This window comes from Solanum lycopersicum, chromosome 8, assembly GCF_036512215.1.
Source record: "Solanum lycopersicum chromosome 8, SLM_r2.1".
Lineage (NCBI taxonomy): Eukaryota > Viridiplantae > Streptophyta > Magnoliopsida > Solanales > Solanaceae > Solanum > Solanum lycopersicum.
The window spans coordinates 5,426,346-5,445,891 of record NC_090807.1 but is presented as its reverse complement, the minus strand read 5'-3'; the positions used below and the strand labels follow the sequence as shown (position 1 = coordinate 5,445,891).

At 30.4% G+C, this 19,546-nt stretch overlaps 2 protein-coding genes across 2 annotated transcripts; both read right to left on the bottom strand.

The window, feature by feature from the left end:
• Positions 1-7,036: 7,036 nt before the first annotated feature.
• LOC101249943 (polygalacturonase-like) lies at positions 7,037-10,948 on the bottom strand. The gene is made up of 4 exons (XM_004244778.5): positions 10,432-10,948; positions 9,504-9,793; positions 8,054-8,279; positions 7,037-7,607 (listed from the first exon to the last, which is right to left on the bottom strand). Exons 1-4 carry the CDS (start codon positions 10,873-10,875, stop codon positions 7,377-7,379), a joined length of 1,191 nt encoding a protein of 396 aa, XP_004244826.1. The 5' UTR covers positions 10,876-10,948; the 3' UTR covers positions 7,037-7,376.
• Positions 10,949-16,569: 5,621 nt separating this feature from the next.
• Positions 16,570-18,818, bottom strand: LOC101257196 (large ribosomal subunit protein uL6z/uL6y). The gene is made up of 3 exons (XM_004244725.5): positions 18,285-18,818; positions 17,029-17,151; positions 16,570-16,932 (listed from the first exon to the last, which is right to left on the bottom strand). Exons 1-3 carry the CDS (start codon positions 18,657-18,659, stop codon positions 16,846-16,848), a joined length of 585 nt encoding a protein of 194 aa, XP_004244773.1. The 5' UTR covers positions 18,660-18,818; the 3' UTR covers positions 16,570-16,845.
• Positions 18,819-19,546: the final 728 nt, after the last annotated feature.

Genomic DNA, 19,546 nt, shown 5'->3' with positions numbered 1-19,546 from the left:
AAGCTCTAGAACAAATGCCCGGTTATGCCAAGTTTATGAAAGATCTGGTTACAAAGAAAAGATCGGTCACTTTCGAGGATGATGATAGAATGAAGCATTATAGTACTATTGCTACAAGATCTCTCGTACAAAAGAAATAAGATCCGGGTGCGTTCACTATTCCTTGTACAATCGCGTCATTACATTTTGCGAAAGCATTATGTGATTTGGGGGCAAGCATAAATCTCATGCCCCTATCGATTTACAAGAAGTTGGGTTTGGGTGATCCAAAACCCACTGCGATGCGGCTACTGATGGCTAATCGAATAGTGAAAAGGCCTATAAGGATACTCCATGATGTGCTAGTAAAAATGGAGTCATTCATATTTCCGGCAGATTTTGTTATTCTTGATTGTGAAGTCGATTTTGAAGTGTCTATTATTCTTGGGAGGTCATTCCTTGCTACAGGTTGAGCCTTAGTTGATATGTTTAGATGAAATTTCGATTGAACAATGAAGAAGCGACCTTCAACATTTGTAGGACCATGAGGCAGAGTGGTGAGCTCCGGTATCCTCCATATCGCACAAACAAAAGATGAAGAAGGAGCATGAACAAAAAAGTGCAAAACAAGAGTTTATGGTTAGGGATTTGGTGCTTTTAGACAGTTCTGGGTTGCCTTGTCTTCAGAGCAAGCTCAATTCCAAACGAACTGGCCCTTACTTGATTACCCAAGTATTCCCTCATGGAGCAGTTGAGTTAAAAACCAAGGAGGGAGTGCGGTTTAAAGTGAATAGAGAACGAATAAAACTCTATTTTGGGCATACTGCATCGGTGAATGAAATGATAGAGGCATACCATCTTGATGAAGATTGAGTAATCAAGTGTCCTCAGTCGTGCCGCGACGTTAAATCAGGCGCTTGTTGGGAGGCAACCCAATACTTGTAGTTTTTTTTCTTTCTAGTAATGGTAGCATTTTCTACTAATGGGTTTTAAAGTTGCAGGCACATCACTAGGAAATTCTACAGAAAAATTTCTCTGCAACAGTCACTGACGGATACAGCGACGGACCGTTGCTCCTGCGACGGACCGTTGCTCCTGCGACGGACCGTTGCTCCTGCGACGGACCGTTGCTCCTGCGACGGACCGTTGCTCCTGCGACGGACCGTTGCTCCTGCGACGGACCGTCGCATGAATCCGTCATGCTAGGTACGTCTTTCTGTTATTTTCAAACTAGGGCACACGCGACAGAACCAACGACGCACCATCACAACCGAGACAGACCGTCGTCGAGAATCGTCGCATCCTTAATGAAGCGTACCCGACCCGGCTGGGGGGTTTTAAAAATTCATCATTTAAAAACCCCACCCCTTTTTCACCCCATTCTTTCACTCTTTCTCCCATTTCCCTCCCTTTTCAACTTTCAAAGCTCTCTTACAACCGATCATTTTCCCTAAATTCTCCAAATTCCTCAAAATTCATCATCTACTAGTCGGAGTTGCTGCTGTGAGTGTCTACTTGATCACCAAGTACCTTTCCCTCTTGTTTTTCTCAAATTCTCAGGTATGTGTCTCTAATTTCTACTCATTTATATTGCATTTTTGTTTATCAATTAGTAGTAGCCTAGTTCTTCTTGATATGTTCATTCTTTATCAAATTTTGTCTTACCTAGGTTAAAAAAATCCTCGAAATTGTTGTGTTAAAACCCTAGAAATATGTGCTTTAGCATTGCTAGTTTACTAGGTATTTGGGTTAGACAAATGTGACCACGACGGTCCGTCATGATGTCCGTCGATCCAGTCGCGTTTTGACAGATTTCCAGCAAATAGAGTCCTTATGTAATTAGGTTTTTATTTTTTTATAAATAGTTCAAAAAACCTCGTTTTTGAGGTTAGACTCTGGGTTATTTTGTTAGGCCCTTGATTATTGTTAGACCCTTGATAATTTTTAGACTCTTTGTTAGACTCTTTGTTCTTCAATTAATTTCAGTAATTGATTGTTGGTGAATTTTGTTGATAAATCAAGCGAACTTTCGGATTTTACTCTTTCTCATTGAAGTAAGTACATGAATTCTTATACCATATATTTGAATATTGTGATTATGATTATGGGTAACTAAACTCCATAACTAGGGTTGTGGGAACCATAGGCAAATAATGAGGTAAAAACTAACTAAAATAACAATTCTAGAATAGTGTCTTGCATGTATTGATAATTCTTTCACTTAGAAGTCTTTTTAACGGATAGCCAACGTTAGAACTCGCTTTAATGCTACTTGCCGGACCAAGGAGGTAGATAATATGAAAAGAATTATCAACATAGATTTAGTGTATACTATCTAATAGGCTAGTATTGATTGGTACGAGGTAATAACTTAGTCAAATATCGAATACGATGCTTAATATGAGGTAAAGATAAGGGTTAGTATAGCAACACACGTAGCCGGACCAAGGTGCGGAGTGAAATTTTCTAGATGTCGGACCAAGGATTTAGAAATACATAACTTATCACTTTGCATGCAAGATACTAGGAAAGAATTGTTATAGTTAGACTTATCAAGTTATGAACCTGTGGGGAACACGTAAACCCTAGTTACTTTCATTAATTGATTAAACTCCAACATTTGAAGATGTTAAGTGTCTCTTTCAACTTCGCTAGTTATTTTCATTTATTTAGAAATAGAAAACCCCCCTTTTTATCATTTTTGCTTTCCAAGGAAGTAATTGACTGAACAATAGTAATAATAGATTGAAGTTAAGTCTAAACTATTTTCCTCGTGGGAACGATCCCAACCTCACTAGTTGGGTTATTTACTTGACACGACCGCTTTACTTCTTATTTGAGAAGTAAGTTTGAGCGTATCAATACTGAACTTGTTGTTGAGGATATGTCATTTGTTGAAGTGTTGTTGTTGAGGATATGTAATTTGTTGAAATGTTGTTGTTGAGGAGATGTAATTTGTTGAAGTGTTGTTGTTGAGGGTATGTAATTTGTCAAAGTGTTGTTGTTGAGCTATGCGCTATGTAAGTTGTGAGTTTTTAGGGTGGGCTGATTTTTATGCGTTGTGGAGGTTCGGTTGGGGTGGTAGGAGTACCCGTATTTCGTCCCCTTAACTTGTGTTTAGAGGTTCGCTTGTTGAGTAACGTGTGGTTTGGTACTCACCCCTTGCTTCTACAATCTTTTTGTAGGTTACTAGCCCGGACCTTTGTGATATATTCTCTTATAATCCAAGGCTTCTTGGAGATTTGTGAGGTAATTGTTTGTCATCTCAGCAGACCTTCATACTCCTGTTTATGATTTTGTCCTACTCTAGAAACAATGTCATATGAGACTTATATTTTCTTTAAATTAAATCGTAATACTTTATAGGCTTATACACGTGACAACCAGATTCTGGGGATAATTTAGAGTTTATTATAAAGATTTCAGATTTTATTTCAATAGTTGTGTTTTAGGCTGACTTGTCTTGGTGGGTGGGATAAGACAAATGTCATCACGTCCATTTTTGGACCGTGACACAAATAAAGGAGGAATAAAAATCAAATAAAGAAGAGAGAAAATAATGTTTAATGTCTAAAGTTACGTGAAAACTATTTCATGAAAATGGATATAAACCTTTAGTTGTTTAAATGAATATCAAAAAACAGTTTTAGATTTTCTCATAAATTATACAAATATAAAAAAAATTAAGAAAAATGTCAAAATTTAAATAAAAAAATTAATGAAATTAATTTTTTTATACAATCAAACTAATTATTGTGTATAAGTTACTATATTAATTATTATATTTATTAATAGAGTTGAGAAGTCACTCCAAATTCCAATTATACATTCTCCTTTCTTAATAACATTTAATTATTCTATTTTAATTGAGAAAATAGGGGAAAATAAAGAAAAATTTCAAAAATTAAGGAGAAAATAAATAAATAAATAAATATGAATGGTGGCCTTAGAGAGGTGTCACAACATCTTGAGGAAAATAAGAATAGCTCGATAATATTTTGGTCCTAAAATAAATAAAAGTAATTACAATACAAATTTTCAAACATGAATGATTAGCTAAGGAATTTGCTCTGAAATTTCTTTCACGACACAATTCAATACTTTTTCCATTCTCACTTTATTCCTATAATTAATAATCTTCAGAAAATATTCTAAAAAAAAATAACCAAAAATTAATGGATTCATTAAATGTTTTGAATTACGTGAAAATTAATTAGTAGTGTTATTCTTAACGTGGAATATAATTATTGAAATTGTAAAATTTTATTATTATTATTTTGTAAAGGTATTAATTAATCAATAAATTAATAAATATTACTTTAAAGAATGTTTTTAAAATTTAATGAATATACCTTACCCTCCCCTCCCCCCCTCCTCTCCCCAATTAAATGTTTTGAATTTCATGAAAATTAGTAATGTTATACTGAACGTGACACATAATTATCGAAATTGTAAAATTTTATTATTATTTTGTAGAGGTATTAATTTATCAATAAATTAAAAAAAATATTACTTTAAAGAATATTTTTAAATTTAATGAATATACTCTCCCCCTACTCCTCCCCCTCCCCCTCCCAAAAGTAAGAAGAATAAAAAAGAATAAACAAGATTAAAATAATAAGAAAAAGATGGGGAAAGAGAGTTAATACAGTATTGAAGTGAATATAAATAAATATTTTTTGGCATTAAGTTTTATTGGGAAGGAAAAAAATTCTTGTACAGCGTAATTTTTTGAAATCATCTAGTGATATAAGACTTTTCTTTTAGTGGTTTTATTTTTAGAGGGTATTTTGGATGCAAGAAAAAATGTATTAGGGCCCGTTTGGATGGGCTTAATAAAAGTAGCTTTAAAAAAGTACTTTTAAAAGTGCTGAAACTTATTTTAAAAATAAGCAGTTATGCGTTTGGATAAAAGTGCTGAAGTTGTTATGTCAAACGTGAAAAGAGATGAATGGAAGAAAGAAATGTTAGGGTTATATGGGTAATTTGGAGATTGTATAAAAATATTAAGCACAAAAAGATAAAAATGTGGTCAACTTAAAACAACTTATAAACTAAAAATAAAAAAGCACTCCTACCCCAGCTTTTAACTTTTGGCTTAAAATAAGTTTTTTTAACTTAAAATAAGCTGTTTTGAATATTGCCAAACAACTAAATAAGTCAAAAACCAACTTTTAAGTCAGTTTGACCAGCTTTTAAGCCGAGCCAAACAGGCTCTTACTCTATCACCCTTCTTATCCCAGTGAAATTACAATCTTAACTCGAAAAAGTAAAATTGCGTCAGATCGTGCCAAAAAGGTATATTGTCATTTAATTTTACTAGTCTTTTTTAATTGTTTAAATTTTCAAGTATCAAAATCAGTATATGTAATGAGTATTTAGTAAAAAAAAAAAAAATTGTTGCCTCTATCGTCTTCGATTAAAAAAAAAAGAATTGTTCTCTCTGTCATCTTCCTCCCCCTTTATCTTCTTTCATAATCTTGTTTTTAAACCTAAATCATTTCTCTACTTCTTTTTTTATTTGTTTTGTTCTTAGGTTTATATTTATTGACTTCACATTGAAATTTTTTATTTTTAAAACTAAAGATTAATTACAGTTAACAAGATGTTAGCTATGTGATTGCAATATCTTATCTTGGATGTTAAACGGTAGTAAATATTATCATTTATTAATTTAAGATTTGAATTATTTAATTCAATGTTTTAAAATATTATTTTTCTATAAGTAAACTTTGTAGTTTTTTCTTTTATTATTTATTACAATTTCCAATATTGTTTAATGTGGAAATTTATATATTTTTTACTCTAATTTGGATTTACAGTTTGGTGTTTTGAGTTTTTCTAATTCTTCTATGTAACCATTAATTTCCGTCAATTTCTTTGTAAGGAAATAACATTCGAATATAATAGTTGAAATTTAAAAATTAATTGATACTAAAATAATCAAGTGTTGTATATACGCGAAAGTTAACAAAATAAATTTATCTGGAATGATGATAAATTATACTAAAAGGAAAAGTATTCTGAAAGAGGCTTGATACTTTTATATAATTTGATCAATTAAAATACATCTGATAGAATTAGTAATAATAAAAAATATAAAATAATAGCAAAAATGGTCTCCCCTAAAAAATAATCTTCTATTCACTTCCTAATATTTTTTTATGAAAATATTATTATTTTTTCTTTTTTCATTGATCCAATTAAATTTTTTGTAAAAATACCTTTAAACATTTTTCAATATAACTTTTCGTAAAAAAACAATAATTTTTTAATAGTAATCAAAAACAATGTAAGCTAGTGAATAGTGATTGCTAAACACCTAACGTGTACACCAACTCTCAACGAGGTCAATAAAATTGATAATATAGAAGCAAAAAAGACTCTAATTTGATTGATAATCATCCAACTTCTATTTTATTATACAAAATTATCACTAAAATGTTTTGGGAACTTTCACGTATAGTCGCTCAAAAATAGTTTAATTATATTTCCTAGCAATAGTTTGCTAATTAAGATAATATATGTATATATGTCGAATTATATATGTATACCTGCCAAATAATTGTATATATGTAACAAGTATACACATGTATTTATACATCTGGCGAGCGAAATGGAGAGAGGGAGGAGAGATGTGAGCGAGAGAGGGCAGAGAGTGGAGTGAGGTGAATTGTATATGTATATCTATAGATAATTATATATATATACACGGACACACATATGTATTTGTATATTTGGAAAAAGAGAATGGGAGAGATAGGAGAGAGGTGAGCAAAATTGGGAGAGAGAGAGAGAGAGAGGAGAGAGGCGAGTGAGAAAGTTCAGTGAGTGGAGAGGCTAATTGTATTTCTATACATGTCACATAATTGTATACATATGTGTATAATTTGTTTATGTATATGTATAAAAGAGAACAATTGACGTAAGATAAGGTAAAATTAAGCTGCGAGCCGTAATTAATTCAAACTATAGCTATATTATCGTAATTTTCCTAAAAATATTTGAGGTAATGAATAAGTATATAATTCAACTTACTTTATAAGTATCACTAAAGTTATTAAACCATTATCTTATAACAAAAGAGGCACAATTTTGCCCGACTAAATTGTTACCACAATCACGTAAAAATCGTTAGTCACAATTATATCTTTATTTCAAACTAACCAACAAGACTGAAAAATAAGAGACCTCACGAGAAATGAGCTTCTTTTCCTATATTTTCTTTTCAATTGGTTGAAAAGTCGAAAATATATACACACAACACGTATCATGTATCATATCATCATAATTAGTCATTACTCCATCGATCTGGACCATATTATATGATGTTGTTTCTATCATATCATCATAATTAGTCATTACTCCTTCGATCTGATCCATATTATATGATGTTTTTAGAAACAACTCCGAGGAAGGATCGTCCCGCGATGTGTGCCTTGTGCATTTTTACAATATGTTAAGGCTTGTCTTTTCAAACGAGGATCCACAAAAGTGAGCTTTATATCTTGCAATGTAATACCACTACACGGATTTGTTTGGCTGCAATCTAATTTTATAGCTTCTTGTGTTGATGATGTCCCCTTTATATTCTTGTATGTTACTTGACTTACCTTCACTCCTGAATTCTGCATAAATATGTTCAAAATTTAGTAAAAGATCAAAACAATTATTTTTTCTAAAAAAAAAATAAGTTTCTAAAGTCTTTTCTAATTTAATTATAAAATTTTATAAAAGAATTGAAGTCAACTCTTATAAATTAGTAAAATTTATGCACTTTTTAAAATTTTAACACAATCATTTAATTTTCTTAGATTAAACAAAATGAGTTCCACTTTATTTGAGATAAAAAATGGTATATCATATATGTATAATATAGTATTCCTTTTGTTTGTAATTGTATATAAAAAATGGTATATCATATATATATATATATATATATATATATATATATATATCAAAAAATTCAATCAAAACACTGAAAATATATTTTCTTTTAAAATGACTTATGTCATATCAAACAATCAACTTATTAACGTATATATATACATCGATAATGTAAAAAAAATAATACCTGGTGAGGACAATTCTTATCAGGGCAATAGTTTTGATCAATGAGAATAGGGTAGCCAACATTCCTCATAACAAGATTTCTGAATATGACATTTTTAGCATAGCTATTACTTGGCCTTGCCCATGACTTTACCCTCACACCATTTTGTGTCTTTGTGAATACTGAATTTGCCACTGTTATATTCTGTACTCCTGCTTCATTTAGGCTATTAGCCAAACTTCCTATGCTGCAATATATATCACAAAATACCTAGTTGGTGTTTGGACATAAAAATATGATATTTACGGTATCAGAAATAAATTGAAATTTTGTGAAACTTTATAAAACTGCTTCATTTGAGTTGAGAGTCTACAAAGTGTGTTCAATTTCAATTATGATTCTTGGAGGCTATTCAATTGTATACTCTAGTTCATGTCTATATAAAGGGTAATATATTCCCTTGAAAAAAAATCTCAAAAATTTCACAAATTTATAAAATATTTATGGAGAGATCAAAATCAATCGTCCTAATTCAGAAAATATGTCACTAACGATTATGAAAGTTGAATCAATGGAGGAACAGATCTGTACCTACATGTTTTTATCAATAAAATAATATTTTTTCATATTTTATTTGTAATTGTAATTTATTTTTCTATTACATTAATATTTCGGAAAAATGTTTTTAGTTTCAAAAGTTGTCAAACTTGCATTATAAAATAGATGGATGAAAATGTATTGTTTTAAACAAAAATAAAAAAGATTTTTTTCATTAACTAATAAACTTCTATATTCTATTTAGAATTAGAATTAATGAATAAATATTTGTCAAATTTGTTTTTTATCTGATTTAAATTTTAAACCAAAAAAATTCTCTAAAACATCAAACTGAAACATGTACAGAAGGAAACAGATTCTCATTGAAATAATGAAAAACTTCTAAATTTACACTTACAAAAACATTACTTTTTATATGTACAAAAACAATACTTTTTCCTACCGTCAATTAGAATATAATTTTTTTACCAAAACATCTTACTGAAAATTAGATTAACAGATTCTCACTAAAATAGTGAAAAACTTTTTAGATTACACGATAGAAAAACATTACTTTTTTTTTCTTAACAATTCAATCCAAATATATCTTACTAATTTTTCTTTTCTTATTGGTTCAATAAAAAAAATTGACTCATTTTTCTTTTAACAGTTTAAATAAAAACACATTTCTATATTTAGTAACAATTTAAATATAAAATATTCATTTTATCTTTAATGAAATTATTTATAGCCGCACATACATATAAAATTTATTTCAGGCCTCAAATTTCAAAAGTTTTTTTTAATTCTTAAACTCCAATATCAAATTAAACTACATCACATTATAAATTAAAACCGAGAAACTGCAATTTCTTTTCAATTCATGAATCAAAATAACTTAAAATTCTAAATACGTCTCGAAATAATAATTTACCTTATGCCATGTCCAGGGCCACAACCAATCTTTTGAATCCACATATTCATAGAACCAGTGCCAATAGATATACAATCATCCCCAGTTTGAATAATGCTATCTGTGATTGTAACATCTCTTGAATTTTCTATATGAATTCCATCAGTATTTGGACTTCCACCGGGAGATCTTATTCTTATTTTCTCAACTCTTACATGGCTACTATAATCAATTGCCATATTCATTATCTGACTATTTAATGATTTTAATCCACTTACCACTACATTATCACACCATAATAATGTAATTGACTGCATTCAAACAAAAAAAATTATAACCAAGTAGTGAAACAAGATAGTTGAACAATATTATAATAACGTCATTTGTTCAGATAATTTTTTTATTTTATACTGAAATATTATTTAAAAGGATATAATTACGTAAAAATTATTGTTTTTCCTCTGAAAAAACTTTTAGTGACTGATATTTTAATTGAATTGGTGAGAAAACAAAAAAATAGTAATGCTTTCGTACGAAAAAATTTGGAATGTTCCAAGTATTTCAAAACGAATATGTTTCCTATCATGTGGTTTTTCAGTGAGCTAATTAGCACAAACCTCTATTTTCAGTAGTAAACAATTATATGTATATATATTTCCTCCGTTTCAAAAAGAATGTTCATATTTCCTTTTTAATCTGTTTAAAAAAGAATGACCCCTTTTCTTTTTTGGCAACACTTTAACTTTAACTTTCCATTTGTCATGTTTAAAACCACAAGATTAAAGGATATTTTAGTACATTTGACATAACTTTAAATTAGAACCACAAGATCAAAAATTCTTCTTTATTTTTTTAAACTCCGTTTCAAGTCAAACTAAGTCATCCTTTTTAAAACGGAGGGAGTATATATTATGTTACATATAAGTTGATTAAAAATATAATTACTTACCCTAGCTCCAGGAGGACAAGAATGTCCAGATCTTCTACATGACCAAAAACTATGTCCTTTAGCATCAATTGTTCCACCATAAATTGAAAGTCTACTAACTTTATAAAACAAAATCCAAAAATTTGAACCTCCAATGACATTATAATCAACCGGAGCAACAATTGTTCCGTCATTACGGAACTCAATTCTGCTCCGGCAAGGGCCAGTGAATGTCACTGGCCTTATAAGGTACGTTCCCTTAGGAACGTACACGTTAGATGGACTAGTTGAGCTGCATGCAGACATCCAAGCGCGAAGAAATGGCGCGGTTGAGTCTGTCTTTCCATCTCCTTTAGCACCAAAATTAACCACATTGTAAGCTAAACAATAAGGTATAATCAAGAAGAGTGAAATTGAAGAGAGAAAGAAAAATTGTAATGATACAATTGATTTGAAGTTGGACATGTTGTTTTGGAGTAATGTGAGGAGTTTAAGGTTGTTATTATAAGAATGAAGATTAATAATGTGTATATTTATAAAGAATATATAATCCCTCCATATCATATATTATGTTGTTTACGTTACTAAAAACAGTTGTCTCAAACTATTCATTAACTTATAAAAGCAAAACAGAATTAATTTTATCTTTAAAATTAATTCTTTTTTAAAGTGTAAACAAGTTTGTAAACTCATAGCAGTTTAACGTTCCTTGGTTATTATCAAGGATCCTTTTTCGATATAGTCGAGTTTGTTGATTTCGACTCAATTTTAGGCAAACAAAAAGTTGAAATTGCTCGTCGATTTTTAACGTTCTCTTTAGTAAGTGTAAAATTCTAAAAAAGTTTCTTAAGAGGTAACTTAGTAAAACTATCCTATTTATTTATGAATTTTAAAAGGCGTGTAAAGAAAAAAAAATAGACAATTAATATGATACGGAGGAAGTACTCCTTCTGTCCCTATTTTAGTTGTCCATTTTATAAAAGGCACACATATTAAAATAACAATATAACATAGTAAAGTTATAATCTTACCTTTATTAAATATGGTCCAAAAAGAATGAATTAAAACTATGAAATTTTTAAGAAGTTTAAATGAGGGTATAATAAAAATAAAATTTTATCCTTTTTTTTATTTTTAAAATGGACGAAAAATAGATATATCTATAAGAAAAAAATATGAACAAGTAAATAGAAACGGAGAAAATAGTTTGTAATTTTTAATTTGAATCTTATAGGAACAAAACAATAAAGGTAATAATGATTCAAATGTCAACCGTATTGTTGCGTACTAATGTGAAATAAATTAATTTCAAATTATTTGTTAGATGAATCCTTGGGAGATGTGTAGATGTAGCTAATTAATGTGACATAAAATAATTTTTCAAAATTAGAAGAAAGCTCACGAGATTAAGATTAATGATTTATGTAAGATCCATGAAGAACGCCAAGAAATGCATTGGTTTGAGTAAAACATCAACATGTGAGTTGCCAATGCTTTAGTCATTAATTAGCTACATCTTTAAATAAGAAGACATATTTAATTAGCAATGCTACTCCCTCGGTGATAACGGAGTTAAGATTTTTAATAAGGGTTTTAAAATTTAAATAAGTAAATATATGAATTAGTAAAAAGGGATTTGGCAAATATTATATATTCGTAAAAACTAATTTTAATCATATATAAATATAAATATTTTCTACTAAAGGAGGTTCAGATGAACCTCGTGGCATTATGTTGGCTCCGCACCTGTCTCTTAGTCTCAAATTACCTATTGTGATTTTAAAAATAATTATTTCTTATCTCATATTAGATGATAACTTTTCTTTTTGTATTGTGTTAAAGAAATCATAAACATAAAGATAATTTTACTAATTTACCCTTTGAAACACTTCGTGGAAATTTTTTATGAGTACACTTTTAAAAATAATTAATTGGAGAGGTAATACAAAAGAAAAAGTTAATTAATGCTTTTTTAATTTAGTAAGATAGACAATTACTAGCATGTGATAACTATTTTTAGTATAATGATCATTAATATCAGTGGAAATATCATAAATAATTTATCATTTTAAATTTTCCAAACAAAATTAATTATTTTTTCCACTTATCAGTAATAGTACTTTCACCGTTTTATATTAATTATATTGTCTACTTTCTGCTGTACATGTACCATAAGAGAAAATAAATAAGAAGGAATTACTTAGTTTTAAAGATAAACTTGTTCACATTTTCAAAAAAAATAAATATTAATTGTAAGACCAACAAGAAAAAAATTAATTCTCTCTTAATTTTGTAAATTGACAAGTACTTTACGATAATTATTTTTAATAAGGTGAACAACTAGTATTTTCTTAACAGCATATAAATAAAAAGTACAAGTACTTTGAGATGAAGGAGTAATTCCCTAGCAATAAAACCTGAGTTGTGTGTTTGGTACCATTCGAAAATATATTCCTAGAAAATGTTTTAGTAGAAAACAAATTGGTTTCTATCTTATATTCACGTTTGGTTGGTGAGTAAGAAAATATCTCTTATTTTTTGTTAGAGAGTAGAAAATACTTTTTAGGAAAATAACATTTCACACGAAAATAATCTTGATAACGTATTCGATACGAACTAGGACATGACTTCGATGACAAAATTGAGATTTAGAATTTGACCTCGACACCCGATTTGAGACATGATCCCAACTCCCGAATCGGGATCCAACATCCAATTGTATCACCCTGATACCAACACCGACTTTCGATCCTCATGATTGATTCAAGTCTCGATCCTGATACCCGACTCAAGACTTGGCTCCTACACTCGACACCCAAATCGGGATACGACAACATAATCTGACTTCTGATACCCAACCTCGATGCAAGACCCGAAACCTAAATCAGGATCCAATCCCGACTCTCGATTCAATATCGACTTCCGAACTAGGATCTAACCCTAATACTCGACGCCTGATACAGAAGATCGATCCGAGACCCGAACATACCCCTTGACCTAGGATTTAACCTCAACTCTCGACCCCATATTTGACTCCACCCAACACCTGAATCAAGATCCAACCTCAATACCTGATTCGAAATTCGACCTCCAATCCTAATCCAGAGCTTGACACCCAAATCGAAATCTATCCCCGGCCTAACTCAAAATTTGAGAGTTGGGTCTCGCATGGAGATTGGGAGTTAGGTTCCGAATCAAGAATTAAGAGTCAAGTCTTGATTAGTATCAGGATTCGATACCGAGACTTAAGTTAGGGTGGAAAATTGAGGCGTGAGGTTGAAAAAAGTTTTAAAAAATGTTTTCCTTACATATTGTAGGTCAAGGATTTTCCTTAAAATAAAATTAATTTGGAAAATATTTTCTAAAACATTTAAGCCAACTATGCATGAGAAAATTGAAAATCATGTTTTTAAAATATTTTCCTTTGTACCAAACACACTTTGAAGTTGTGAATGGGCGTTGATTTTTCTTTGTACAAGGTAATTTTTTTTTCAAAATAAAAATAATATTAGAAAATTGAGGGTGTAATTTACCAAGAATATAAATTAGAGTTTTTTTTTTCTTTTTGAGTAATTTAGAGTGATTTATTTTAAATTTTTGAAAATTCTGAAATTTAATTTGAAATTGAATTCCAGAATTTTATAGCCAAACAATTTGAGTTGAACTTCGAAAAAAGTGAAAAAAATTCATGGTATTGGAAGTATGACTTCTACGTTGATATAAAATATATATACACATAAGTTTTACTATGTATTGAAAATGTACAAATATTTTATAGCATTTAAGTTGACATAAAACTTGTTATATTTACTCAAATTATATTGTTAGTGTAATTTTTTTTACAATTTTGAAGTATATAACTTAAATTACTATTGGTTCTTTCCTTCCATTCTTTCACTAGTAAAGTAATTTTCTTTGGTTCTTTCAAAAACTTATTTTCTTAAATTTGGATTTGGGTGGAAAGTTAATTAAGTTGAGATGGAAAATATTCTTTTGATTGGTTTAACCGACGACAAAGGCGACACTTAAGCTTTATTTAATTAATTAATTATCATTTGGCATGTTAATCCACATTTAAATATTCAAATAACAACATAGTAGAGCTGCCATCATGGATGACGTTCACCATCACAACTATATTATTCCTTCTTTTTCTTCCCCTACAAATTCAAATATATGAAAATTATTATAAAAGATTAAGAGAGAGGTATTAAAAATACCTTTCAAATATATGAAAATTATGATAAAAAATTAAGAGAGAGGTATTAAAAATACCTTTGAACTTAACGTGAATTGTTATTTTTATCCCCAGACTATTGACAGCCTTAAAAAATATTCATCTACTTTACTAAGTAAACTTAAAATGCACTCATGATTATATAGCAATTTTTTTTAAAAAAAATAAAATATGTTGGGCAGCAAGAAAGAAAGAAAAATGAAATATACTTCTCGTTGATTGTGGAATGAGATTGTACTAAATTTTACGTTGTTAACGATGTTGTAATTAGAATGCAAGCTCCTTCGAGAGCGCATTGTCCGTTTTGGTTTTTTTTAAATAAGGAAAAGTGTATAATATAATAAACTATTAATTCAAATTAAATGTTATAGCCACAGTTTGATTTACTTGTAACTCGTAGCAAACAGTTGTATTCACCTCTCTCCCTCGGCTTCTTACTCGCCACTTTCGTCAGTCTCTCCCTCGCCTCTCTTGCTTTTATACAAACACAAATGTATAAAATGTGTTTGTATAAAGCGAGAGAAAATTATATATACAAATACGAAATACATATATTTTCGTCCTATACACTTATAATTATACAAATAGAGAGAGAGAGATTTAATATTATTTTGATTCCATTGTATACACATTCAAATATTATGCAGATATACAAATACATAAAATTGAACTGAGAGACTGCCAACAATTTATAGAAATGAGAGACTGCCAACGATTTATACAAATGGCCTAACAATGATATTATACGAATCTGAAGCATTGACAGCGGCAACGAATTATACAATCTGATGCTCCATATCAAATTTAAAGTTTACTATGGAACACAATCATACAAACTATAGTTATAACATACAAATATAATTTTTATGTTTGCAATATGTGAAAGTTGCTAAAAGAAAAATTGAGTCTTTTTAAAAAGATGGTCAATTTTGACTATGGACTCGATTAGGGGTTTTGCATCGGTCGGTTCGGTTCGATTCGACTTTATGTATTATCGGTGCGTTTTATCGATTTTTGGTTTTTTAAATATGCTAACCTAATAACAAATCAATAAGATATTCTTTATCGGTTTTTTTATCATTATCAGTTCGATTTTTGATTTACCCAATAAGAAAATGTCTGTAAAATGTTATATGCCTTCTCACTTCTCTAAGTGCTTTGATATAGTAATATAAGAAAGATAATGAGAACTTATATCAATAAGAGAACATATAGTACGAAAGTTATAATTACATGTTACCACCAGAATATAGTATGAATTTTTTTTATATTAATCAAATTACGGATCTTTACATACTTGCAAATGCTACAACCTATAATAACAAACTAAAACTAAAATAAAATAGTCCAACAGGACTAAAACTAAAACTAAAATCAAATAGCTACAATTGTGAACCTCGTACTTTAATCTTTAGGTTTTGAGTAAATAGTAAAAACTAGTAAGACAGTCTAGTGTAAAGTTAAAAGAATACTAATAATTTAATATAGTTATATTGTCTAATTATATATTAAATTATTAATATTGAATTATTACCATCTTATTGAATTATCGATTTACGCAATAACCCAATAGTACAAGCCGATACCGAATCAATAACCCAATATTTTTTTTAATAAACACAATAAAAAATAAATAACCCAATAACATTTTTTTCGATTCAATTTATGATTGATTCAATGTTTGCACACCCTAGACTCAATTATGTTTGATGTAACCAAAGGGAGCCAATGTATAGCTGATTCGGCGGTATTCATTTAGCTTTTGTCAAGTTTATTTTAAAAATTTGTTGAATGTGTATTTTTAATTAATTTAAAAATCAGTCATTTTTAAGAATTAAACTTGTAAATCGATAAATTTAAAGTTTATTGGGTATGTTTTTATTATTTAAGTTTAGTCTCAGGACCAACAACTTGGCCAGCCATTTTCACAACACAAAACACACTTTATAGATTGGTAAATGCTGATATTAGTAACAAACCAAATAATGTTTTGATAAAACATTTTAACAAATCCCTCATACACTAAGTTTTACCCATAGTCATGTCTAAAGAAAACATCCATCTCTTAATGAACCATACACAAAACAAAAAACTTATCCTTAACAGGTATGTAGTCATCTAGTACCAAAATTGTTGATTTAACTTCAAATATGTTCTTACGAAATCGGTGTATGATCTTAGAACCAGTTTGCTAACACTTACTCTTCTTCAACTATTCTTCCCTTCTCACTGACGTAGATACCATCCAAAAACTTACGGATATCTTTGTTTTTCACATGGCATTTCTGTCAAAAGAAAGAGAGCGAGTTTAGTAAACATGCAGAACTGTATGTATGTATGTATGGACATATATAGAGGGGAAAAAGATATGGGAGTTTTACTTGGTTTATGAGTGCAGCAGAACGAGAAACAAGTTCAATGTCATTTCCATCCAATACCAATTCATCCTTAACTTTTTCAGAACGGACAACTGTAACCCCATCAAGCATATCGACTTTCCTTACCTGAAAGCAAAGAAGTTAGTTCCTTACTGACCTGCACTAATATCTCAAAGGTAGACTCTTGTCCATCGATAAACTTTGTGACAGACACACATATAATGGAGCATTTTAAGCACCATAACATTATTCAAACAAGAAATGTTAATAGACTACTGCAAAGTGATTCCCATAGTATGGTGATAAAGCTAGACTCAAGGAAGCAATTTAGTTCCAACAATGTAGCAAAATATTATACACACTTAGCAGCAGAAGAAATTAAAAGAGCACATCAATACATCAAGGCGGCTTTGTATAATAATGTCATTCCTTATGAGATGAGGCTTAAAGCATCTTCAATTATATTAAGACTCAAACATCCCTACGTTCATCTATTGATTGCACTTCCCTTCTTTACTAGCTACAAGTATTTCAATCAAGATCCTCTAGTTCCTCACGTTTGAGGTAAAGCAGAGGCATGAATAGTTAGTCACAAACTACTTCACTTCATAGAAACAATAACCCAAACAATAGTACAATAACATTGTCTAAGTGCACGTCCCTACTTAAACGTTAAAAGACACAGATTTCAGCCAGACGACGACTCATAAGAGCATTGTTCAGTGCTAATAGAGGCCGCTTAAAAATGAATCACACCTACAATATGCAGCTGTTATAACATCCAAAATACACCTAAGTTTTAATATCTACCAACCTAAGACTAATTTCTCAGACCTCTCAATTGGAAAACAAGCCAATTGATAATTTAACATACAGTTGAGGATAACTAAGCTGTAAAAAGTCCTCTTTTATTTCGAAAAGCAACAAAGTCGTATTTTAACGGAATTTCCATTTTGCTCTAGGAATTTACTCCACATAGGCAATAGAGATATTAACACTAAAATACATCAACTTTATATGCAAATCCCCTGAAAATGCACCACAGAAACAATAATCACTCCGTCTCGATTTGTTTGACATGTCTAAGACCATACTATTAAAAGGTGGTACATTTAACATATACTTAATTCAAGACTAACAAGATTCAAAAGTTCTATCTAAGTCAAAATAGGCCAAACAAATCGAAACGGAGACAATGGTATACAAAGCAATAGCAAATAAAACACAATTTTCTTTTAAGAAACAGTAATAAAGGGTACCTTTTTCTCGCCGAGAAAGTTCCTAATCTCAATAGACTTGTTCCCACCGGAGATTGAAGCATTGATAGGAAAATGTGCATACACAAAACGCATTTTGTAACGGTATCCTTTAGTAACACCAGTGATGAGATTCTCAACGTGACTAAGTGCAGTTCGAATAGCAGCAGTAGTCTTCCGAGATCCAAACCAAGCATCAATTTTGAGCTTTTTCTTACCGGTTTCTTCATCCTTTATGAGCTGAAAATCAAGGTTCAAGTGCTTGAAATTGCGAGTCAGCTTTCCTCTAGGTCCTTCAACTTCAATTTGCTTTGCTTTTACCTTGATAGTTATCCCGTCAGGGATATCCATTGTCTCCGATGAGAGTATAGTCTTCATTCTTCTTCTATCTCTCGGCGATTCTGCGGAGAATCAGAAACCCTAGAAAAATGGGAATTTAGTCGCCATTGGGAGCCAAAGTAGAGCTCCGAATGACAAGCCCAATTCATAAAGGGAAGAGATAATTAAGGCCCAATGTCATGGCCTCAAGTCATGGGCACTTTTGACTCATTTTTTCGTGGAATATAAGTTTACTTTTCGGAAATTTTTACATACAGCCACTCAAAAATAGTTAAATAATACTTCATATCTATAGTTTTTTAATTATGATTCGTTACTAGGGGAATTATATATATATATATATATACAATTCACTGAATGGTTGTTGGTTCTACCAGAGGAGTCTGAAATCAACAACGTGTAACTGCTTGGGCATTGAGTCTTCCGCTGCTTGAGGAAGTATGTGAGAGGATCGATGTTGAGCAGAAGTGGGGTTAAAGCAGCCAACAACGCATCCCCCTTTACTTAGTAGGGCTTGAAAGGCTGGACAGTCTTAAAACCAGCGTTCTTAAGACCAAAGAGTTAGGCGGAAGGGGGGGGGGGGGAGGCCTTCGTTTCTGGTTCTCCTGTAGTTGGATCCTCCGGAACCACAAGAATCCTTAGTTAGAATGGGATTCCAACTCAGCACCTTTTGAGTGAGATTTTGAGAAGAGTTGCTCTTTGGAGAGCGGAAAAAAAGGATTTGCAGTCCTCTGCCTTACCACTCGGCCATGTCGCCAAAATGCTACAAATACAAAATCGGTGAAAACCTTTCTCGGACTACTGAACTGCTTTTTTATTGTAGTTGTGCCTTGAAAAGGAACATCTCAAATATATATATATATATATATATATAGTGTGATGTCAATTAAGTGTGATATATTTCAATTAAAGTAAGGTTCAATAAT